Source organism: Oncorhynchus nerka, linkage group LG23 (assembly GCF_034236695.1).
Source record: "Oncorhynchus nerka isolate Pitt River linkage group LG23, Oner_Uvic_2.0, whole genome shotgun sequence".
Taxonomy (NCBI): Eukaryota; Metazoa; Chordata; class Actinopteri; order Salmoniformes; family Salmonidae; genus Oncorhynchus; species Oncorhynchus nerka.
In genome coordinates, this window is record NC_088418.1 from 27046220 (window position 1) to 27065527 (window position 19308).

General features: G+C 44.7%; 1 protein-coding gene across 2 annotated transcripts; it reads right to left on the minus strand.

Annotated features, from left to right (window-relative positions):
* Positions 1–1748: 1748 nt before the first annotated feature.
* On the minus strand, positions 1749–18899 carry LOC115106620 (serine/threonine-protein kinase BRSK2-like). Of its 2 annotated transcripts, none has more exons than XM_065008013.1 (19): positions 17590–18899; positions 17266–17360; positions 14530–14615; positions 13990–14130; positions 13547–13663; positions 13223–13256; positions 12872–12940; positions 12368–12514; positions 11206–11237; positions 10866–11030; positions 10429–10526; positions 9852–10005; positions 7989–8049; positions 6505–6784; positions 6363–6411; positions 6019–6142; positions 5421–5631; positions 5040–5123; positions 1749–4744 (listed from the first exon to the last, which is right to left on the minus strand). In XM_065008013.1, exons 1-19 carry the CDS (start codon positions 17672–17674, stop codon positions 4521–4523), a joined length of 2256 nt encoding a protein of 751 aa, XP_064864085.1. In that variant the 5' UTR covers positions 17675–18899; the 3' UTR covers positions 1749–4520. The 2 variants fall into 2 exon arrangements, with proteins under 2 accessions (XP_064864085.1, XP_029485388.1); XM_029629528.2 differs by having other exon boundaries at positions 6505–7144.
* Positions 18900–19308: the final 409 nt, after the last annotated feature.

Below are 19308 nucleotides of genomic sequence, written 5' to 3' on the forward strand. Positions count from 1 at the left end.
GATATTCCTCCACTGTTGGAACTAGAAGCTCAAGCATTTCGCTACACTCGCATTAACATCTGCTAACCATGTGTATGTGACAAATAAAATTAGATTTTGACTCTTGTAAAAAAAAAAAAAAAAAATTAAATCAGCGATCGTGCTGCCAGCATAATACTCTGTTGCTAGGAGAACAGTCATTCTTTCACTTATGGGCTGCTGTGTAGACTGCAATGATATTTTTGCAGCCCACTAAAAGGCGTACTCAGGACCACCTACAATAATGGGGGAAATGCCCATTTTGCCCATGGTTCAATGATTAAAGGGTAGGTAGCATAAATGTAACTGCACATGTAACATATAGATTTGCATTAGTGCACACATCAAAAGTCCCAATGAAAAGACACACCTCACTTTTCAGTTTTTCTAGAAATGACATAAAACTGATCAGAATTCCATAGAATGCAGGAAAAAAAATGCAATGGAGGACTTAGCAAGCCAGCCTATTTCCTAATGTAAATTTAAATGTATAACTTCAAATTAAACCAAATCGTTTGCACTCATGACTACTCCTTTCAATTACAGTTTCTGCCAATTTACAAGCAAATACTTTATACATTTTTTTGTTACAAATCAGCTTGCAAGGTTGCTAGCCAACTAACATTACGTTAGCACTGCATGAATCAGCCAGTTGCTATCAACACCTAGCTTACAGCTGCACTAAAGTAAACCAAAGTTTTGGAAATACATAGCTAAAGTTGGTTATTTAAGCCTGCTAGCTAGCTAACTAGCCACCACGGTTGACATAGCTAAGTAGTAAGCCAGAGAACAACACCAACTAGTCTAGCACAGGCAGGAACCCAGAGAACACAACAACAAAAAATCCAGCAGATATAACATAGAGAGAGCAGAGACTTACCGATTGACGGCTGAGTTAGCTACTAAAGAAGAGCCAACGAGAGAGGGGCTTCTGAGAGAGGCCATTTCACCGGCTGAGGGAGTCAACTAATCCAATGGCAATATAGGGAGGCAAATCCAAAGTAGATCGATTCCAGAGAAAGCATTGGGCACAGGAGACGGAATATTCAAGAAAATGGCGATCGGAGGAAGGCTCCAGGCAGATGGAAATTATCCCATCAGCTCAGTCAGTCAGATACTGTACTAAACCAAGGATGAAAAACTCTGAGAGCCTACCTCATGGAGAACAGGTTGAAAAGTTGACCAAACAAATTGGAAGACAAAAAAAACAATGAAGAACAGACAAGGTACTTTTGAGCCAGAGGCAAGCCTGCCAGTGCAGGAGAATTCAGCGCTGCCTGGAGTAGCAGAGCAGGATCATGCGGCCCACACTTGTGGGCATTCCGATTGGTTGTTTACATTACAACTCCTCATGATTGGTGGATTGTAGCTCACCACTGCCAACACTCAGGCTGCATGGCTAGTGGCTAACGTTAGCCATCTCAAGCTAGCTAGCGCAGAGTAAATTCTCCATGTGAAGTTGATAAATAGTGCATTGTAGGTAGCTTAGAAGGTATCTGGAAATAAGTTCATAAATAAAAAATAACTGTTTGTAGTTATAGGTAACCAGATGGTGACTACAACTAAGTTAAGAAGTCTTTGACCGCACTGTGTTGTTACTTTGGTGAGTAAAAACTCATGACTCCTACACTTTAATATGGATTTTGTAAATGATTTGTGCGTTTCAATGTATTACAAACTCATTTTGGAACATCTAGCTGGAAACCCAAAGGACACAACAGACACACTATTTTAGAGTTTATTATTATAATCATAACAATAAGGTGGATGTCTCTTTATTTTGACCATCAATTCAACCATAATTGTTTCATGTTTTTTTTTCATCACAGGCAATAGTTATAATAGTGCACTTTTATATTTAAATTATGATACAGACATTTCTTTTTTAACACCTTATTCTACTGACCTTTAGGAATGGACAATAGTTTACAATCTTAGCTAGAGTAAGGATGATGAATATAATGATCTTGGTGATGATGATGATGAAAATGACAGTGAACAATCATAAAGGTGAATAGCGACAGTGACGCCCCCCACGTGTACAGCGTGGTCTCTCTCGAAGTCAAGTGGTCCGCACAACGATGGCTGGAACTGGTGATGACAGACGCATCAGGTCAAGGGGAAAAGCATAAAGAAAGACATGGGAGCAGTATGAGCGTTTGATGTTGTCGGAGGAAAGGTGTACGATGGTGGTTTGCTCGTGTCTGCCAATGAATGTGGACAGTTTAGCTTGCTAGAGCAATGTGCTCATTGCTGGCTCAGTCACTTTATACAGAATGCTTAAAGAGAGTCCCTCTCACCCCTTTGCCTGTAACCTGGTCACAGGTGGTGCAACAGATCTGAAATATAAACCCATGACTCAGTCATTGACTCAACTCTTTACAATCCAATAATCAGAACTGGGTCGTATTCATTAGTGCCCACCGTAGCGAAACACGTTGCAAACAAAAAAACAGTGTATCTCATTGGACAACTTCATGTAGTCCCTCCCTGTCTCAGTCCGTTTGCTTCCGTTTCGTTCCCAGTGAATTCGACCCCGAACAGAACATAAAATATATAAACAAATTCATACAATAGAAACTAAAACACTAACATTTAGACAGAATGCTGGGAAGGAATGTAAATGTTGTTAAGTTCATGATCCAAAAACAAAAGGAGTGTCCTGGGAACGAGAAAGAAATCAAAGAAAAAAATTATGTTGACAAGAAAAACATGATATCCCTAGCTCCTGATATATTTCTGTTGGTGCAAGATACATTTCCCACATAAATAAATAATATATCAATAAATACATGAACAGTAAATAAATAAGTAAATAAATACGGAAATACATAAACAAGGAAATGGAAAATCTCAAAACGTTCTGCATCTGTTGCATATTGTGCAGTAAGGAAGACTGGCTGGTAATGTGTCTAGTTTCTATCACATAATACTGTTGTAATACATGATCGTCAAAACAGCTACGTCTGCTTGTAGAGCGGTGATATAAGGTGACGCCGCGGGTGCAGAGGATGGATCACTTGGCTCATTGGTGATGGCAGAAGGGCCTATCATTTGTTTGCCTTTTTTTTTTTGTTGTTGAAGTCTTTCGATAACAAGGAGTAATACGTCAGCATTTTGAGTACAGCTTCACGAGAATGTCCATCGATCAGTGCGTGTTGAAATCTATGTTTGGAGTCAATATGTGAATAGGGTGGTGATATGAGACAAGCTCAGATGGAGTTTGTCCAATCCATAGGTCTGGAATTCTCTCCTCATTGAGTCAGGGACAGATCGTGGAAGTCCAACCCATGTAACTATTTGCCGATGTTTTTTTTCTTCTTCAATATATGTTCATATTTCTCTTCAAATCAAAAATATTTTTCTCCAGAGCAAAGGTTTCCCGACGACGCTTACATCCTGGTTACATTGTATTTGTCTCTGAGTTAAAAAAGAAAATACAACAAAAAAATGTTTTCTAATACATCAATGGTGACTTCGTTCCGACTTCCGTTCAAATCCCCATCGGCGTGGGTTCCACATTCAGATACTGGAGCAGATATGTCGAGGGTGTCAAATCTTCCTGTTGTCGTTCCTCTCCTGTATCTCCGCTGATAGCGCCAACCTCAAAATCAATAACTACATCATCTTAACTAAACCTAAATAAAAAAATATTTTTCACATTCACTTAGTTAGCTTAATTTGCATTTCTTTACCGCAAAAGAAGAGGATGTTGAAAATGCCTTTTTAAATTTTTTTTTTAAAGGACCTCATTTCTCCCTTTTAAAACATGATTTGAAGGTGTTGTCGCCAAAGTCATTCATTGAACTGGCAGCCGGGTTCTAACTTCTGGAATGGGTGGTCTGTGATAATAAGCAAGAGGGTTCTCTTACGTGTCTCCATCACCTTTCATTGTCTTTTGAGTAAATGTACGTACAATGTTGGGCACGTCAAGGTATTCATCGGGTATCCCTTTTCAGTTATGCTGCTGTGGGGTAGAGGTACGGGAAGGGGGCGTTGTGTATTCTTGAGAACCATCACACCATTGTTGAAACCCGTTCTTAACTTTTTGCTTGAGTTATTGCAAAGGAATGGTATGCTAGCAGATCTTATAATCCAAATCAAACACCCTTTATCGTAATGACTGGCTAATTGGCATGCAAATTAGCGCTTCTTCAAAGTTCCTAGTTTGACCTGTGCTGTGTCTGGTTCATCTATTGTATCCCCTCTGGAAAAAATGTTTTTGTTTTATTACTGGTTTGAATGGGATCCCTGCTTGATTCAGTGAATCAACATGAATGTATATTTTAACACAGGTGAAAAGCAGAAAAAAAGATCAGCTTGTGTTCAGGCTTAAAGCATCTTGTTGAGACATCTTCTGGGGGTTGAATGGGAGATACTGTATACCTCATGGTTTGTGAAGGGTTTGGGTTTCGTCTGATGACAATTTGTCTTGTTTTTTTTCACCAATGGAGTCTGGACACCTGCTACCCGACTGGTCTCTCTCTCTCTCTCTCTCTGATTTAGGGTTGGGACTGTGTTCCATTGGAGGACAGTAGTCGGGTCCTCTCCTTCCCGGAGCCTCGGCGTTGCAGGACCCCCCCACTGCCTCCGATGCCGCCTCCGATACCTCCTCCGTCCCCTCGCTCGCCCCATTCGCACCGGTCGCCCCCGCCCTCGGAGCGCCGGGAGTTCTGGCGGGTGGGGGTACCGTGGGGCCGACTGTTCTTCTCGTCTGGGAAGGGGTCTGTAGAGGGAGAGAATACAGTGACTCCATTCACGTAGGTGAAACCAGTGTGTGTAAGAACTATAATAATCTTCACAAATAATGAATCAACTATTAATAGTGTGCATACTATTAATACATTTGTATTTCATTATTTGTAAACATATACAAACATTTATAACAATTTCAATAATTTCAATAATTTCCAACGCAAATGATGGATTATTCATTTAAGTTATCATGACGTGAACCTGGATGTGGGAAAATGGTGTGTGAGGTTGGTGTGTGTGAGTAACAGAGAGTGTGTGTGACTCACCAGAGACCCCCATGGGCTGATCATGGGAGCTGAGAAGCTGGGCCTGAATGGTCTCCACCACTCGTTTGAACCTGCGACTAGGACCTGCGAACACACACGCACGCATGCACGCACACACACACACACATAAAGGCATTGAGAGGATGCAAGCTTTTACCAGCACTAAAGACACACACACCTGCACCGCACCCCCCCCCCCCCCCCCACACACACACACACATACAGCCAAAGCTCTCCCTTCCACCATAACAAACCTGCCCTACTTTAATTCAATTGCATGAACTGTAACAATCCAATCCACCATATAAACCAGATGCTGTAAATCACCAACTGACAGCGTTCGAATGAACACCAGTCCTTCCCATTCCAAGCTCCACTTGCCTGATATGAGGCTGAACGTCACGCTGTAGATGCCCGCCTCTCTCTTGCCCTCCCGCTCGGCTTTCTCCCTCTCCCGCTCCCTCTCTCCCTCGGAGAAGGCAATGTCCACCTGGAACTTCACAGGCTTCTGGAAGACGGAGGGGCCGCCAGAGGTCTTATACTCGGCCCTGAAGCTGGTCTGGGAGATGACGCTGTGGCTGAGGGAGGGGATCTGGGCCGGGGGTTGGATAGGGTAAGTAAAGGGAGGGATAAATATGTGGGGTAATGAAAAGAAAGGAAAGGAGAGAAAGTAAAAGAGGGGGAGACAGATAAAGAGAGTCAATGTGAGATTGGGGTATTGGAGAGAATGCTAGAGAGAGAGTTGAACTCTTCCATTTGAGCCACATCGACACATTTGTCTGTCAATAAAGCGGATTATATTGAAAATATAAAGGCTCACAAGATGAATTCCTAACACTTCAAAAACATGACCATATTACTAGGACTGAAGTGTGATTTAAAAAATAAATTTAAAAAACAAGCTAGAATGTAGGCCTTTCTCAAGACAGGTCTCGGACATTGTTAACTCAGGATGTTCAGCGCAGAGTCAGATACTCACAGACAGGAAGGCGTGGACGATGTCTGCCTTGACAGAGCTCAGCGGCTTGTCTCTGATCACCACGAAGATCTGCTCCTCCTTCTCCAGGCTGATGAAGTTCCCAAACCACGACTTCTTAGCCAGCCTGAGGGAGCATGACGCACATACACAGACGGACAAACAGACAGACACAGACAGACAGACGCAGACGGACAAACAGACAGACACAGACGGACAAACAGACGGACACAGACAGACAGACAGACACACAAAGAGAAGGTTATGGCGAGGTCAAATGAGTTGGTCCTCGACGCAGGGCATCTGGGAGGCATGTTCATGAGTGTGTGTATGTGTGTATGACTTACTCAGGGCTGGACTCTGGGGTCAGGCTGGACATGTCCTCTAATGTGGGTACTGAGAAAACAAGACATTTGTTCCATGTAGCTCTGTATTGTAATTTGCTAAAACTCCATTTAAACTGTTTAAAATCTATTGCTATGTAGTTACCTTGCATCTTACGGCGGTGGAAGCGGGGTGAGCCCAGCAAGTTGTTCTTGAACGAGTTAAGACGGGTCCTCCAGTGGGCAGAGCTGCTAGCCGCCATGCCGCCACTCCCTCCGGGGCTGGAGGGCGGAGTCAGGGACAGGGAGCCCACCCCTCCGCCTCCCTCCGCCCGTGAGGAGGAGGACGAGGAGGAGTTGGAGGGAGGGGTGGAGGAGGAGGGGTGGTGAGGGTGGTGGACGGGGGTGCCCATGGGGGTGGGCAGCGGCGAGCCCTGGGGGGTGACCTGCGACACAGAGTGGGTAGAGTTGGGGTAGAAGCTCTTAGTGACCGACTTGAGCACGGAGGGCGAGGGGAAGAAGAAGAAGCGGGGGATGGGTGAGAGGAGGGGAGAGGGCGAGCGGGAGGGTGATTTGTGGATGGGAAGAGACTTGATGGGCTGGAGGTGGGGCCGATTGGTGGCGGGACCACCCTTGGTGGTGGTGGGCAGGGTCTGGGTTTTGGGGTTCTGGGCCGCTTTGGGTTTGTCGTGGGCTCGGGCCGACCGAGGCGTGGTAGCACTTCCTGGTTTGGATGGGTCCTTAGTGTGAGCGGTGGTGGAAGTGACGTCTGATTGGCTGAACGTGAAGACAGGGCTCTGATAGGACTGGGGGGGGGGGATGGAAAAGAAGAAGAGAAAGAGAGGGATGGGAAAATGGAAAAAGAGGAATGGAAATGAGTGTTATGGGTTATGACAAAGGAGTGCTTCTTGAATGATGGTGAAGAAACTGCACTGATGGTGTGAGCTATTTGTATAATTGAATGTAAAATCATTAGTTCTGACCCTGCATTCAACCATTTATGTTCCAACCTCACTCTTCTTTTTTTAAATCACTTTCAGCTAACACTTTAGATAACCCAGCACGCAAAAATCCCTCCATGTCAGAAATAGTATGGAAGACAAAAACTACAAAATGGCGCAAGCAATACATTATGACTCTGTTTCTGCTTTTGCTGATCCGGAAAATAATAATTCAACTAGTATGTTGACATTTTCACGGTTACACTTATATCAGTTATATCTTTTATTTCTGCAACCCAAACATGTTTTATCTTTACTTTATGTGCTGTGTTGCTTTACAAAATATGCACGTTTTTAAAGTTGTGCCATATATTCTCGAAAGTGTGGATGTGGAGAAAGAAGAAGAAGAAGAAGAAGAAGAGAAATGCCAAAGAAACTCCAAATGAGTGAGAGTTATTCTGATAGTGTGGTATGACATGTAAAATGGCTCGGAATGACCAAGGAGCTTGGGTGATTTAGAGGAAGCGTTATAGCAACATTAACGCAATGTTAAAGCAATGTGAAAATCGTCAATAAATCTTTGAACGTTGCAAAAAAAGACAACCATTATCTGACATATACTCTATATGAGAAGACAGTTCAGAGTCAACGTTGTATGCTTTATCATTTCAGAGAGGATGTTAAAAGTGTTGGCCAACAAGCCTCTTACCCTGGGACTGCTGAGAGGGCTGGAGGAGAGGCCGGTGGACGCCCCACTGACCGATCGAGACCTGTAGAGGGGTCACAAGAGGTCATCATTTTAAAGGTCGTTATCATAAAGGTGAAGAGAACAAAAAATATGTCACCCTCAAGTAAAATGTGACAAATAAAATGACATTACAGCCTTAATTCTAAAATTGATCATCATATAACATCAATATTCTAAAAGTGATCATCAATCTAAACAAAATACCCCATAATGACAAAGCAAAAACAGGTTTTTAGAAATGTTTGCTAATTTATTCAAAGGAAAAAACAGAAATACCTTTATTTACATAAGTATTCAGACCCTTTGTTATGAGACTCGAAATTGAGCTCAGGTGCTTCTTGTTTCCATTGATTATCCTTGAGAGGTTTCTACAACTTGATTGGAGTCCACCTGTGGTAAATTAAATTGATTGGACATTATTTGGAAAGGCACACACCTGTCAATATAAGGTCCCACAGTTGACAGTGTACATCACAGTAAAAAACAAGTCATGAGGTTGAAGGAATTGTCCGTAGAGCTCCAAGACAGGGTTGTGTCAAGGCACAGATCTGAGGAAGGGTACCAAAACATTTCTGCTGCATTGAAGGTCCCCAAGAACACAGTGGCCATCATTCTTAAATGGAAAAAGTTTGGAACCACCAAAACTCTTCCTAGAGCTGTCCGCCCGGCCAAACTGAGCAATCGGGAAAGAAGTGCCATGGTCAGGGAGGTGACCAAGAAGCCAATGGTCACTCTGACAGAGCTCCAGAGTTACTTTCCAGAAGGACAACCATCTCTGCAGAACTCCACCAATAGGCCTTTATGATAGAGTGGCCAGACGGAAGCCACTCCTCAGTAAAAGGCACATGACAGCCCGCTTGGTGTTTGCCAAAAGGCACTTAAAGGAGTCAGACCATGTGAAACAAGATTCTCAGGTCTGATGAAACCAAGATAAAACTCTTTGGCCTGAATGCCAAGCGTCACGTCTGAAGGAAAACTGGCAACATCCCTACGGTGAAGCATGGTGGTGGCAGCATCATACTGTGTGGATGTTTTTCAGCGGCAGGGACTTGGAGACTAGTCAGGATCGAGGGAAAGATGAACAGAGCAAAGTACAGAGAGATCCTTGATGAAAACCTGCTCCAGGGTGCTCAGGACCTCAGACTGGGGTTAAGGTTCACCCGCCAACAGGACAACGATCGTAAGCACACAGCCAAGACAACGTAGGAGTGGCATCCGGACACGTCTCTGAATGTCCTTGAGTGGCCCAGCCAGACCCGGACTTAAACCCGATCGAACAACTCTGAAAATAGCTGGGCAGCGACGCTCCCCATCCAGCCTGACAGAGCATGAGAGGATCTGCAGAGAAGAATGGGAAAACTCCCCAAATGCAGGTGTGCCAAGCTTGTAGCATCATACACAAGAAGACTTGAGTCTATAATCGCTGCATAAGGTGCTTCAACAAAGTACTGAGTAAAGGGTCTGAATACTTATGTAAATGTATATTTCAGTTTTGTATTTTTAATACATTTGCAAACATTTCTAAAAACCTGTTTTTTGCTTCGTCATTATGGGGTATTGTGTGTAGATTGATGAGGAAAAAATACAATTTAATCAATTTTATAACAAGGCTGTAACGTAACAAAATGTGGAAAAAGTCAAGGGGTCTGAATACTTTCTGAATGCACTGGATGTGGCTAACAAAATGTTTTTGGCCAGTAAGAATGTAATATGTGTGTATGTGTGTGTGTGTGTGTGCGCGCCTGTCTGTCTTTGTGAGTGTGTGCCTGCATTAGCCTTTTTTTTGTGTGTTTGCGGACCGTGTGTGTGACAGCCCTCCAGTACCTCTGGCTGTGTGCGGCCGTGTCTAGGGCCCTGCGGGTCGGGGTGGGAGACCCCTGCTCGGTCACACTCAACACCTCTAGGCTCTTCCTCTCCGGGCGGCAGCGGCCATGACGCGTCAGCATGGGAGAGTCCACGCGCTTACGAGGGGGGTCCGCTGAAGGACACCAGGGTGGAGTTAGTCCATTACGCAGTAAGAGCCACCCCAACCCCCAATCAGAACATACAATGTATATAGTAAGGCTATCACAACTACTAAAATATCCCGACACACACACACAGGCAGCCCCTACACACACCTAACCTCCCCCCTACACACACACACAGATACACAACCCAAACACACACACACAACACACCTTTCCCTAAACACACTTCTACCCCACACTCATATGCATCAGTGTCCAGATTCGAACAGCAAAATGAGGAATTAGGTTTAAAAGGTGGGTCCGTGGAGAAGCAGGAGCGAGTTGCACACCGGGACACAGAGACAGAGGGGCAGGAGGAAGACTGCGGACCAGACAGGGACGGAGTCAAGTCAGTGCGGTTAGTGGCTCGCTCCTGACACCTAGGGACTCACCTACGTCATTTCGGGGCGGCAAATCCTCATCCTCGTAACTGGGGTAACGCTCTTTCCTGTCCAACAGGAGATAATAGATCATCTTCTCCTGGTTGTCTCTGGGGGACGGAGAGAGAGAGGCAGGGATGGAGGGAGGGAGAGAGGGCAGGAGGGCGGGAGGGAGGGAGGGAGGGAGGGGGAGAGAGAGAGAGAGAGAGAGAGAGGGAGGGATAGCAAAACGAAAGTAGCAAAACGAAAGTCATGGGGAGATTTGTGTAGAAAGATTTCAATTCAGGAATACAATTTGGAGGAAGGTAGCAAGACGAGAGACAGGTTGAACACAAGAAGAAAGAAGACACAAAAGGTGGACATGGGCCCAGCTAGACAAAACAACAAAAGAAAGAGACAGATGACAAAGAGAGAAATGTGAGAGAAGACACACACACAGACACACGTACTCTTCACACTGCAGGTCACGGGTGAGTTTCCCGCGGTCTCTGAAGCAGCCCAGAGAGTGCATGCTGTCCAGCACGTCCGGGTCCAATTCGGTCAGCGACAGGATACGCCCCACACACACCCGCCTGGGAGCGGGCTGCTCAGGACAAGGCTCGTTACGACCCGACCTGAGACACAACACACGCGCAGACAAACAGATACACGCACCACACACAAAGACACACATCCTCATGTTAGTGACCCAAAACACTGGGCCCCATAAACAATGTTTGGCATCAACTTCAAATTCCCAATTCATCCCTATTTATAATTCAAAGGCAGACCAAACTAATCCATACTTACTGATACCAGGTGTGCTTCTGGATGGCCTCTAGCTGGAAGGGCGAGAGGGCAGATGGAACGATTAGTACAGTCTGTTCAAAGACACAGATGGCTGCTAGCGCAAGGTGTAAACAATTCCTGCTGGGCCTGACTTTTGAAATTGGAAAGAGATTCTCTCATCACTTTTGGCTACATTTTAGGCATCTCAATCTCATCCCCACCTTTGTACCATGAGTCTCTTGTCAGGAGGTTAACCTCTCCCTCCCTGCCTCCTTCTCCCACTACCGCTCAGCCTGCCTATCCTCCTCTCTCGTACCGTGAGCCTCTTGTCGGGGGGTTAACCTCTCCCTCCCTGCCTCCTTCTCCCACTACCGCTCAGCCTGCCTATCCTCCTCTCTCGTACCGTGAGTCTCTTGTCGGGGGGTTAACCTCTCCCTCCCTGCCTCCTTCTCCCACTACCGCTCAGCCTGCCTATCCTCCTCTCTCGTACCGTGAGTCTCTTGTCGGGGGGTTAACCTCTCCCTCCCTGCCTCCTTCTCCCACTACCGCTCAGCCTGCCTATCCTCCTCTCTCGTACCGTGAGCCTCTTGTCGGGGGGTTAACCTCTCCCTCCCTGCCTCCTTCTCCCACTACCGCTCAGCCTGCCTATCCTCCTCTCTCGTACCGTGAGTCTCTTGTCGGGGGGTTAACCTCTCCCTCCCTGCCTCCTTCTCCCACTACCGCTCAGCCTGCCTATCCTCCTCTCTCGTACCGTGAGTCTCTTGTCGGGGGGTTAACCTCTCCCTCCCTGCCTCCTTCTCCCACTACCGCTCAGCCTGCCTATCCTCCTCTCTCGTACCGTGAGTCTCTTGTCGGGGGGTTAACCTCTCCCTCCCTGCCTCCTTCTCCCACTACCGCTCAGCCTGCCTATCCTCCTCTCTCGTACCGTGAGTCTCTTGTCGGGGGTTAACCTCTCCCTCCCTGCCTCCTTCTCCCACTACCGCTCAGCCTGCCTATCCTCCTCTCTCGTACCGTGAGTCTCTTGTCGGGGTTAACCTCTCCCTCCCTGCCTCCTTCTCCCACTACCGCTCAGCCTGCCTATCCTCCTCTCTCGTACCGTGAGTCTCTTGTCGGGGGGTTAACCTCTCCCTCCCTGCCTCCTTCTCCCACTACCGCTCAGCCTGCCTATCCTCCTCTCTCGTACCGTGAGCCTCTTGTCGGGGTCGACCTCAATCATGCCTTTGAGCAGGGCCTGGCAGTCCGGGGGGATGAAGTGGGGCATGTGGAACACCCCACTCTTCACCTTCTCAAGGAGCTGACGCAGGTTGTCATGGTCAAATGGTAGGGCCCCCTGCGGAGGAGAGGACAGGGGAACAGGGACGTTACTGTTAAATAGGCCTTTATACAAGGAATGGGAGGCGTGACTGCACATACAAACACATGTTGGGCTGGTTATCCAGGCACAGATTAAACCTAGTCTTGGACAAAGAAGCACCTTCAATGGAGAATCTCCATTGAACATACTTTTTAGTCTAGAGCTAGGCTTCATTTGTGCCAAGCAAACCGACCAGTTATTTTGGGTCACAAGGTTATAACCCAATTCCACAAATACTCAATTCCAAATGGACCCCTAGCCCCTCCTCTCGATCTGAAAGGATTGGGTAGGTGTAAGACGTAAGCAAAGAGGGCAAACGGGACACTTTCTCACCACCAGCAGAGCAAAGAGGATGACTCCGCAGCTCCACACATCTGCCCGGCGACCATCATACTTCTCTCCCTGATAGAGAGAAAGAGAGAGAGAGCGAAGGAGAGCGAAAGAGAGAGAGAGCGAGAGAGTGAAAGAGAAAGAGAGAGAAAGCGAAAGAGAGTGAAAGAGAGAGATGTGTACTATGCAACATGTACCCCTCCCTACATACACATGTTGGTATCAGCAAACTCTTACCTTATCAAATACTTACATTTCTTATGTCTTATCAATCATTACATTTCTATATCTCACTTGGTTGGGTGATCTTAGACACTTAAAATAACGAAAAGGAAAGATGAGCCGGAAACCTACCCGGATCACTTCTGGACAGGCATAGTGTGGAGATCTGAAATTGATAGAAGTGAGGCCTTGAGAAGATGCGAGCTTTTACCAGCACATACGACACACACACACACATGTACTGCATTCACACACACACACACACACACACAGACACACACACACAAACACATGTACTGCACGCACACACACACACCCACCACACACACACACACACACACATGTACTGCACGCACACACACACACATGTACTGCACACACACACACGCACACACACAAACACACACACACAAACACATAAACACACACACCTGCATGCACACACAGCATACTCACCCACAGCTGGTCTCCAGCAGGCTGTCCCCCACCTGTAGGGAGGCCATGCCGAAGTCTGCGATGCGGATGTTGTTCTTCTCATCCAGGAGCAGATTCTCCGGCTTCAGGTCTCTGTGACTGTGTGACGGCGCGAATAGAGCAGCGTAGAGTTGAGTGCGATAGGATAGGACGGAATAGAAGTCATTTATTAGTGAGACCTTAAATCATCTACTGGAAGTGAGCAATAAAACACTGAGCGAGTAAAATAAGAATAGATTCAAATAAAATGGCATTATTAGTGAGATATTGACGGAGGGCGTGAATAGACGGGAATTACTCATAAGGAAGCAGAAAAACAATGAGACCAGACCAGACCATTTGATTGAGCCTGGAGAGCAAGTTGGGCACACACACACACACACACACACACACAATAGGTTTTGTACATGAATAGAGTCGTTTACCAGATAGAGTGACTGTGACAGAAGTCCAAGGCCGATATGATTTGTCGGAAGAACTTCCTGGCCTCTTTAGGTGTCAGTCTGCCCTTCTTCACCAGATAGTCAAATAACTCCCCACCTGACACATGCTCCAACACCAGGTACCTACAGAGAGGGAGGGAGGGAGGGAGGGAGAGAGAGAGAGAGAGAGAGAGAGAGAGAGAGAGAGAGAAAGGGGGGAGAGAGAGAGAGAGAGAGAGAGAGAGAGGGGAGAGAGAGAGAGAGAGAGGGGAGAGAGAGAGAGAGAGAGAAGTTGAGCAAGAATTCAAAGAGGGTTGAATCCTAATTTGAGGACAGGCTTGTGTAATTTGGATATTTGCGAATAACATGCATTGAAGTCAATGGGAGATTTGATGGCAGAAATCTGCAGACTTCAAGAGAGAGAGACGAAGCAGATTAATACAGTCCTTTGATTAATATTTACACATGACACCCACGGTTCTAGAGCTACAGGGCACAGGCAGAGCCGAGGGGCACACCTGAATGTACAATGAATGAACTCACAGGTATTTGTTATTCTCGTAAACGTCATGCAGCTTCAACACATGCGGATGCTCAATTAGCTTCAGGATGGCAATCTCCCTCTCCACCTTGACAGAGACATGGGGGGGAAGAAAGAGAGATGAGGGGGAGGGCGAGAGAGAGAAAGTGAGAGAGGGGGATAGAGGGGGATATGGGGAGGGAGAGAAGAGATGGAGATAGAAAGAGAGGGGGGGGAGAGAGAGCAATATACAATTGTAATTTGAGAGGAATTTACATTCCAGTGTTCACTCTTTTAATGCATACTTGATGAAATATGTCTTGTTGAAGAGCCTTTGCATGCATGTAATTTCATTACTATTCCTAACAGTAATTACTATGTATATTGCATTAAAGTTACATATATATATATATATATTAATATATATATATATATATATATTTAAGTTTTGGGGGGGAATTGTACACAATTGCAGCTAAAAGCTGAATTGCAGCACACATACGCTTACGTAAGTAAGTAAATACAACAAAATACATTATTAGCGATTCATTTTAAGGTAAAAAAAAAACACAAAAAAAACATGCCCCTTATTTTAAGGTCAACCCTGTTACATGAAGTGACGTTTTAATATGGTGAAACTAATCCTTTCTAAATATATTTTTCAAAAGAGACATTGAGCGTCTAATGGTCAAATAATTGTGTAAAAGCAGGTGAACTACTTTTACGGTGGGAAACTGAGCTGGTCGAGCATAACACGTCAACCCTGTTACCCATAGATAGAAAGGCTAGAAATGTTTAAACAATTGATTTTTTTTGTGAAGTTTGCATTCAATTGCCCCTCTCTGTTACACACACAAGCTTCCATTCCCCCTTTCACAAGAGGATATATAGTGGGGCAAAAAAGTATTTAGTCAGCCACCAATTGTGCAAGTTCTCCCACTTAAAAAGATTAGAGAGGCCTGTAATTTTCATCATAGGTACACTTCAACTATGACAGACAAAATTTTTAAAAAATCCAGAAAATCACATTGTAGGATTTTTAATGAATTTATTTGCAAATTATGGTGGAAAATAAGTATTTGGTCAATAACAAAAGTTTATCTCAATACTTTGTTATATACCCTTTGTTGGCAATGACAGAGGTCAAACGTTTTCTGTAAGTCTTCACAAGGTTTTCACACACTGTTGCTGGTATTTTGGCCCATTCCTCCATGCAGATCTCCTCTAGAGCAGTGATGTTTTGGGTCTGTTGCTGGGCAACACGGACTTTCAACTCCCTCCAAAGATTTTCTATGGGGTTGAGATCTGGAGACTGGCTAGGCCACTCCAGGACCTTGAAATGCTTCTTACGAAGCCACTCCTTCGTTGCCCGGGCGGTGTGTTTGGGATCATTGTCATGCTGAAAGACCCAGCCACGTTTCATCTTCAATGCCCTTGCTGATGGAAGGAGGTTTTCACTCAAAATCTCACGATACATGGCCCCATTCATTCTTTTCTTTACACGGATCAGTCGTCCTGGTCCCTTTGCAGAAAAAAATCCCCAAAGCATGATGTTTCCACCCCCATGCTTCACAGTAGGTATGGTGTTCTTTGGATGCAACTCAGCATTCTTTGTCCTCCAAACACAACGAGTTGAGTTTTTACCAAAAAGTTCTATTTTGGTTTCATCTGACCATATGACATTCTCCCAATCTTCTTCTGGATCATCCAAATGCTCTCTAGCAAACTTCAGACGGGCCTGGACATGTACTGCCTTAAGCAGGGGGACACGTCTGGCACTGCAGGATTTGAATCCCTGGCGGCGTAGTGTATTACTGATGGTAGGCTTTGTTACTTTGGTCCCAGCTCTCTGCAGGTCATTCATTAGGTCCCCCTGTGTGGTTCTGGGATTTTTGCTCACCGTTCTTGTGATCATTTTGACCCCACGGGGTGAGATCTTGCGTGGAGCCCCAGATCGAGGGAGATTATCAGTGGTCTTGTATGTCTTCCATTTCCTAATAATTGCTCCCACAGTTGATTTCTTCAAACCAAGCTGCTTACCTATTGCAGATTCAGTCTTCCCAGCCTGGTGCAGGTCTACAATTTTGTTTCTGGTGTCCTTTGACAGCTCTTTGGTCTTGGCCATAGTGGAGTTTGGAGTGTGACTGTTTGAGGTTGTGGACAGGTGTCTTTTGTACTGATAACAACTTCAAACAGGTGCCATTAATACAGGTAACGAGTGGAGGACAGAGGAGCCTCTTAAAGAAGAAGTTACAGGTCTGTGAGAGCCAGAAATCTTGCTTGTTTGTAGGTGACCAAATACTTATTTTCCACCATAATTAGCAAATAAATGTGATTTTCTGGATTTTTTTCTCTCATTTTGTCTGTCATTGTTGAAGTGTACCTATGATAAAAATTACAGGCCTCTCTCATCTTTTTAAGTGGGAGAACTTGCACAATTGGTGGCTGACTAAATACTTTTTTGCCCCACTGTATGGTTGATTTAAGAGGAAGTCGTCAACCCTGTTACGGTCAACCTTGTTACTTTATTTGGCACTTACTATTGTCCATTTTTTATTTAACCTCTTGAGATGGGGAAAAAAGTGTTTTATTATTAAGTTTAACATGTGCTCTTTACGACAATGTTAAAATTAAGTGAAATAAAACATATTATTGGAAGACCCAACTACTGCAAACAGCCAGCTAATCGTAATGTTGTCCATTTTTAGAAAAGTAGTCATCATACTGGGATATCCTTATTCGCGTCATCATTATCTTACCTTCATCAGAACCGACTCGGACAGTTTCTCCCTGTTGACTATTTTGATGGCTATCTTCTGTCCCGTAATGCAGTGAACTCCAAGCTTCACCAGGCCTGAGAGAGCGAGTCACATGCTCACCATACACTGGCCAACATAAGGGTATTACGCATTCTTAACACATTCACAAAACACATACATGACTCCCATCTATCTGTCCATCAATCCACCCATCCACTGCAACCACTCGCCCGTCCATCCATCCCTCCATCCCATAATAAACACACTATTATTTTTCACGAAGATGAAGAAGGGGGGAAAAAAGCGGTGAAATTCAAAACTCACCTGTCTGGCCCTTCCCCAGTGTTTTTTCCAGTCGATATGGCCCAACATATTGAGCTGACTGACTTAGTGACAGTTCCTTACTCATACTGCTCTAACTATTGGCTACGACTTACAACGGCTAATGGTGAGAACTAGCTCTATAGTTAGGAGGATTTCATGAATTGTCGCCCCCGAATAAATAAAAAAAGGAAGCCTGGATAACAATGGTAATGGTTAGGAAAAAAATATTGCAACGCTGCTTTGAGATAGACTGAAGTTGAATATAGGTCTATATTCAGAGCTAAAGACCGGACAAGTCCTGAATTAAGAATTGTGGTTTTACTTCTTTCTGGGTAGGTGGTTCTGGACTCATGTATTTTTTCTTTCATTCGATATAGACAAGTATTATACTGAAACTGAAACTATCACAGGTAGGCAACAGCTGAGTAAATGGATTGCTATGACACACATATCATGTTATGTATGCACTAGCCTAAACTCGAAATAGCGACAACTATCATGATAACAAGTATGACAAGATTGATAACATGGTAGGCCTATGTGTCACAGTTCTCAGATTTGAAATAGCTTTGCTTTTGATACATTGGTCAATCAACAGAGATCAGTACCAATATCTTATCTGTGTGACAGCACCAACCGTCAATAGATATTTATCAACATTAGTTTTGACTGCACCATTCTTTTTCTATCTGCAACCTGATCACAAACAGGTTACTATCATTGGGATGCTACATCAATTCATTCAAACAACGTATCGCAACACAAAAACGTCCTTATGGTTCAATGCAGACAGATGTAAATGGTATTCACTGTGGCAGGCCTATATCACAGGTGGAGCCGCATGTTATCTTCGAGTTATTAGCCACACAAGTGCGTCCATACACTGTGGTTAGCCTAGCCTACGTTTATCCACGTCTTTTAAGCGTCTGTCAAAATCGGATCATTTTGAAGTTTCTTTGTAACGCGAAATGATATGTTTCGTCCAACAGCCACATCGTTGCGATTTTTTTAGAGGAAAGATGCGTCCCTTGCAAAACAACCATCTTTACCGTATCACCCTCCCCCTCCCTCTCGCTCTAGCCCTGCCAGTAGGCTAAGCGTATCACAGCATCTTCTCTCTCTCCTCTTGGCGTGTCCTCCCTCGCCGGTTCCAATTTCATGAAATCAACGATTTGCTAGTGAGAAATAAATATCTGCATATGTATTCACACTATACTAGACAGGCACGTTTTCATATAATTGCACACATTGCGTGAGAGGGCCTCCCCGTTTACAGTCCTTTGCTTTTTCTTGCCGTAAATCGATATTTTCTCTCGTCTTCCTTCGCCTCATTCGCATCAGCATCCGGGTCCCACTCCCTCTCCATCCCTCTTTCTACCCCTCCCTTTTGATCTTCCTCAAATACGCTTGTCTCTCTGCATTCACCTCAGATACATCGCATATGCGGCACTGATGTTGCAAACAGAAGCACATTTTGTTTTGAATTATGGAATAAATTCTTACCAGGATTAATCTAACTTTTATAAAGATTATATATTTTTGCAATACGTTTGCCCCACCTTTTGCATTGGACAAAATTGGTATTAAGCAGCCTAAAAATTACCCCTGGCCGGCCTACCTGACCATTCGAAATGGTAAACTGATAGTCTGCCTGTTTTTTTTGGTTGATTTCTAAATTAGAATGACAGCTAGGTTTAGTAAGGTACACTCTACAATTAA

Bases quoted from the DNA above. Each gene is read 5' to 3' on its own strand.
- LOC115106620 (XM_029629528.2), bottom strand. From the start codon at position 17,674: ATGAGTAAGGAACTGTCACTAAGTCAGTCAGCTCAATATGTTGGGCCA. The intron at 12,515-12,871 runs GTGAGAAAGTGT...TCTCCTCCGCAG, and splicing joins TCCTCTTTGCTCTGCTGGTG to GGGGCCCTACCATTTGACCA. The intron at 10,527-10,865 runs GTACGTGTGTCT...TCCGTCCCCCAG, and splicing joins CGTGACCTGCAGTGTGAAGA to AGACAACCAGGAGAAGATGA.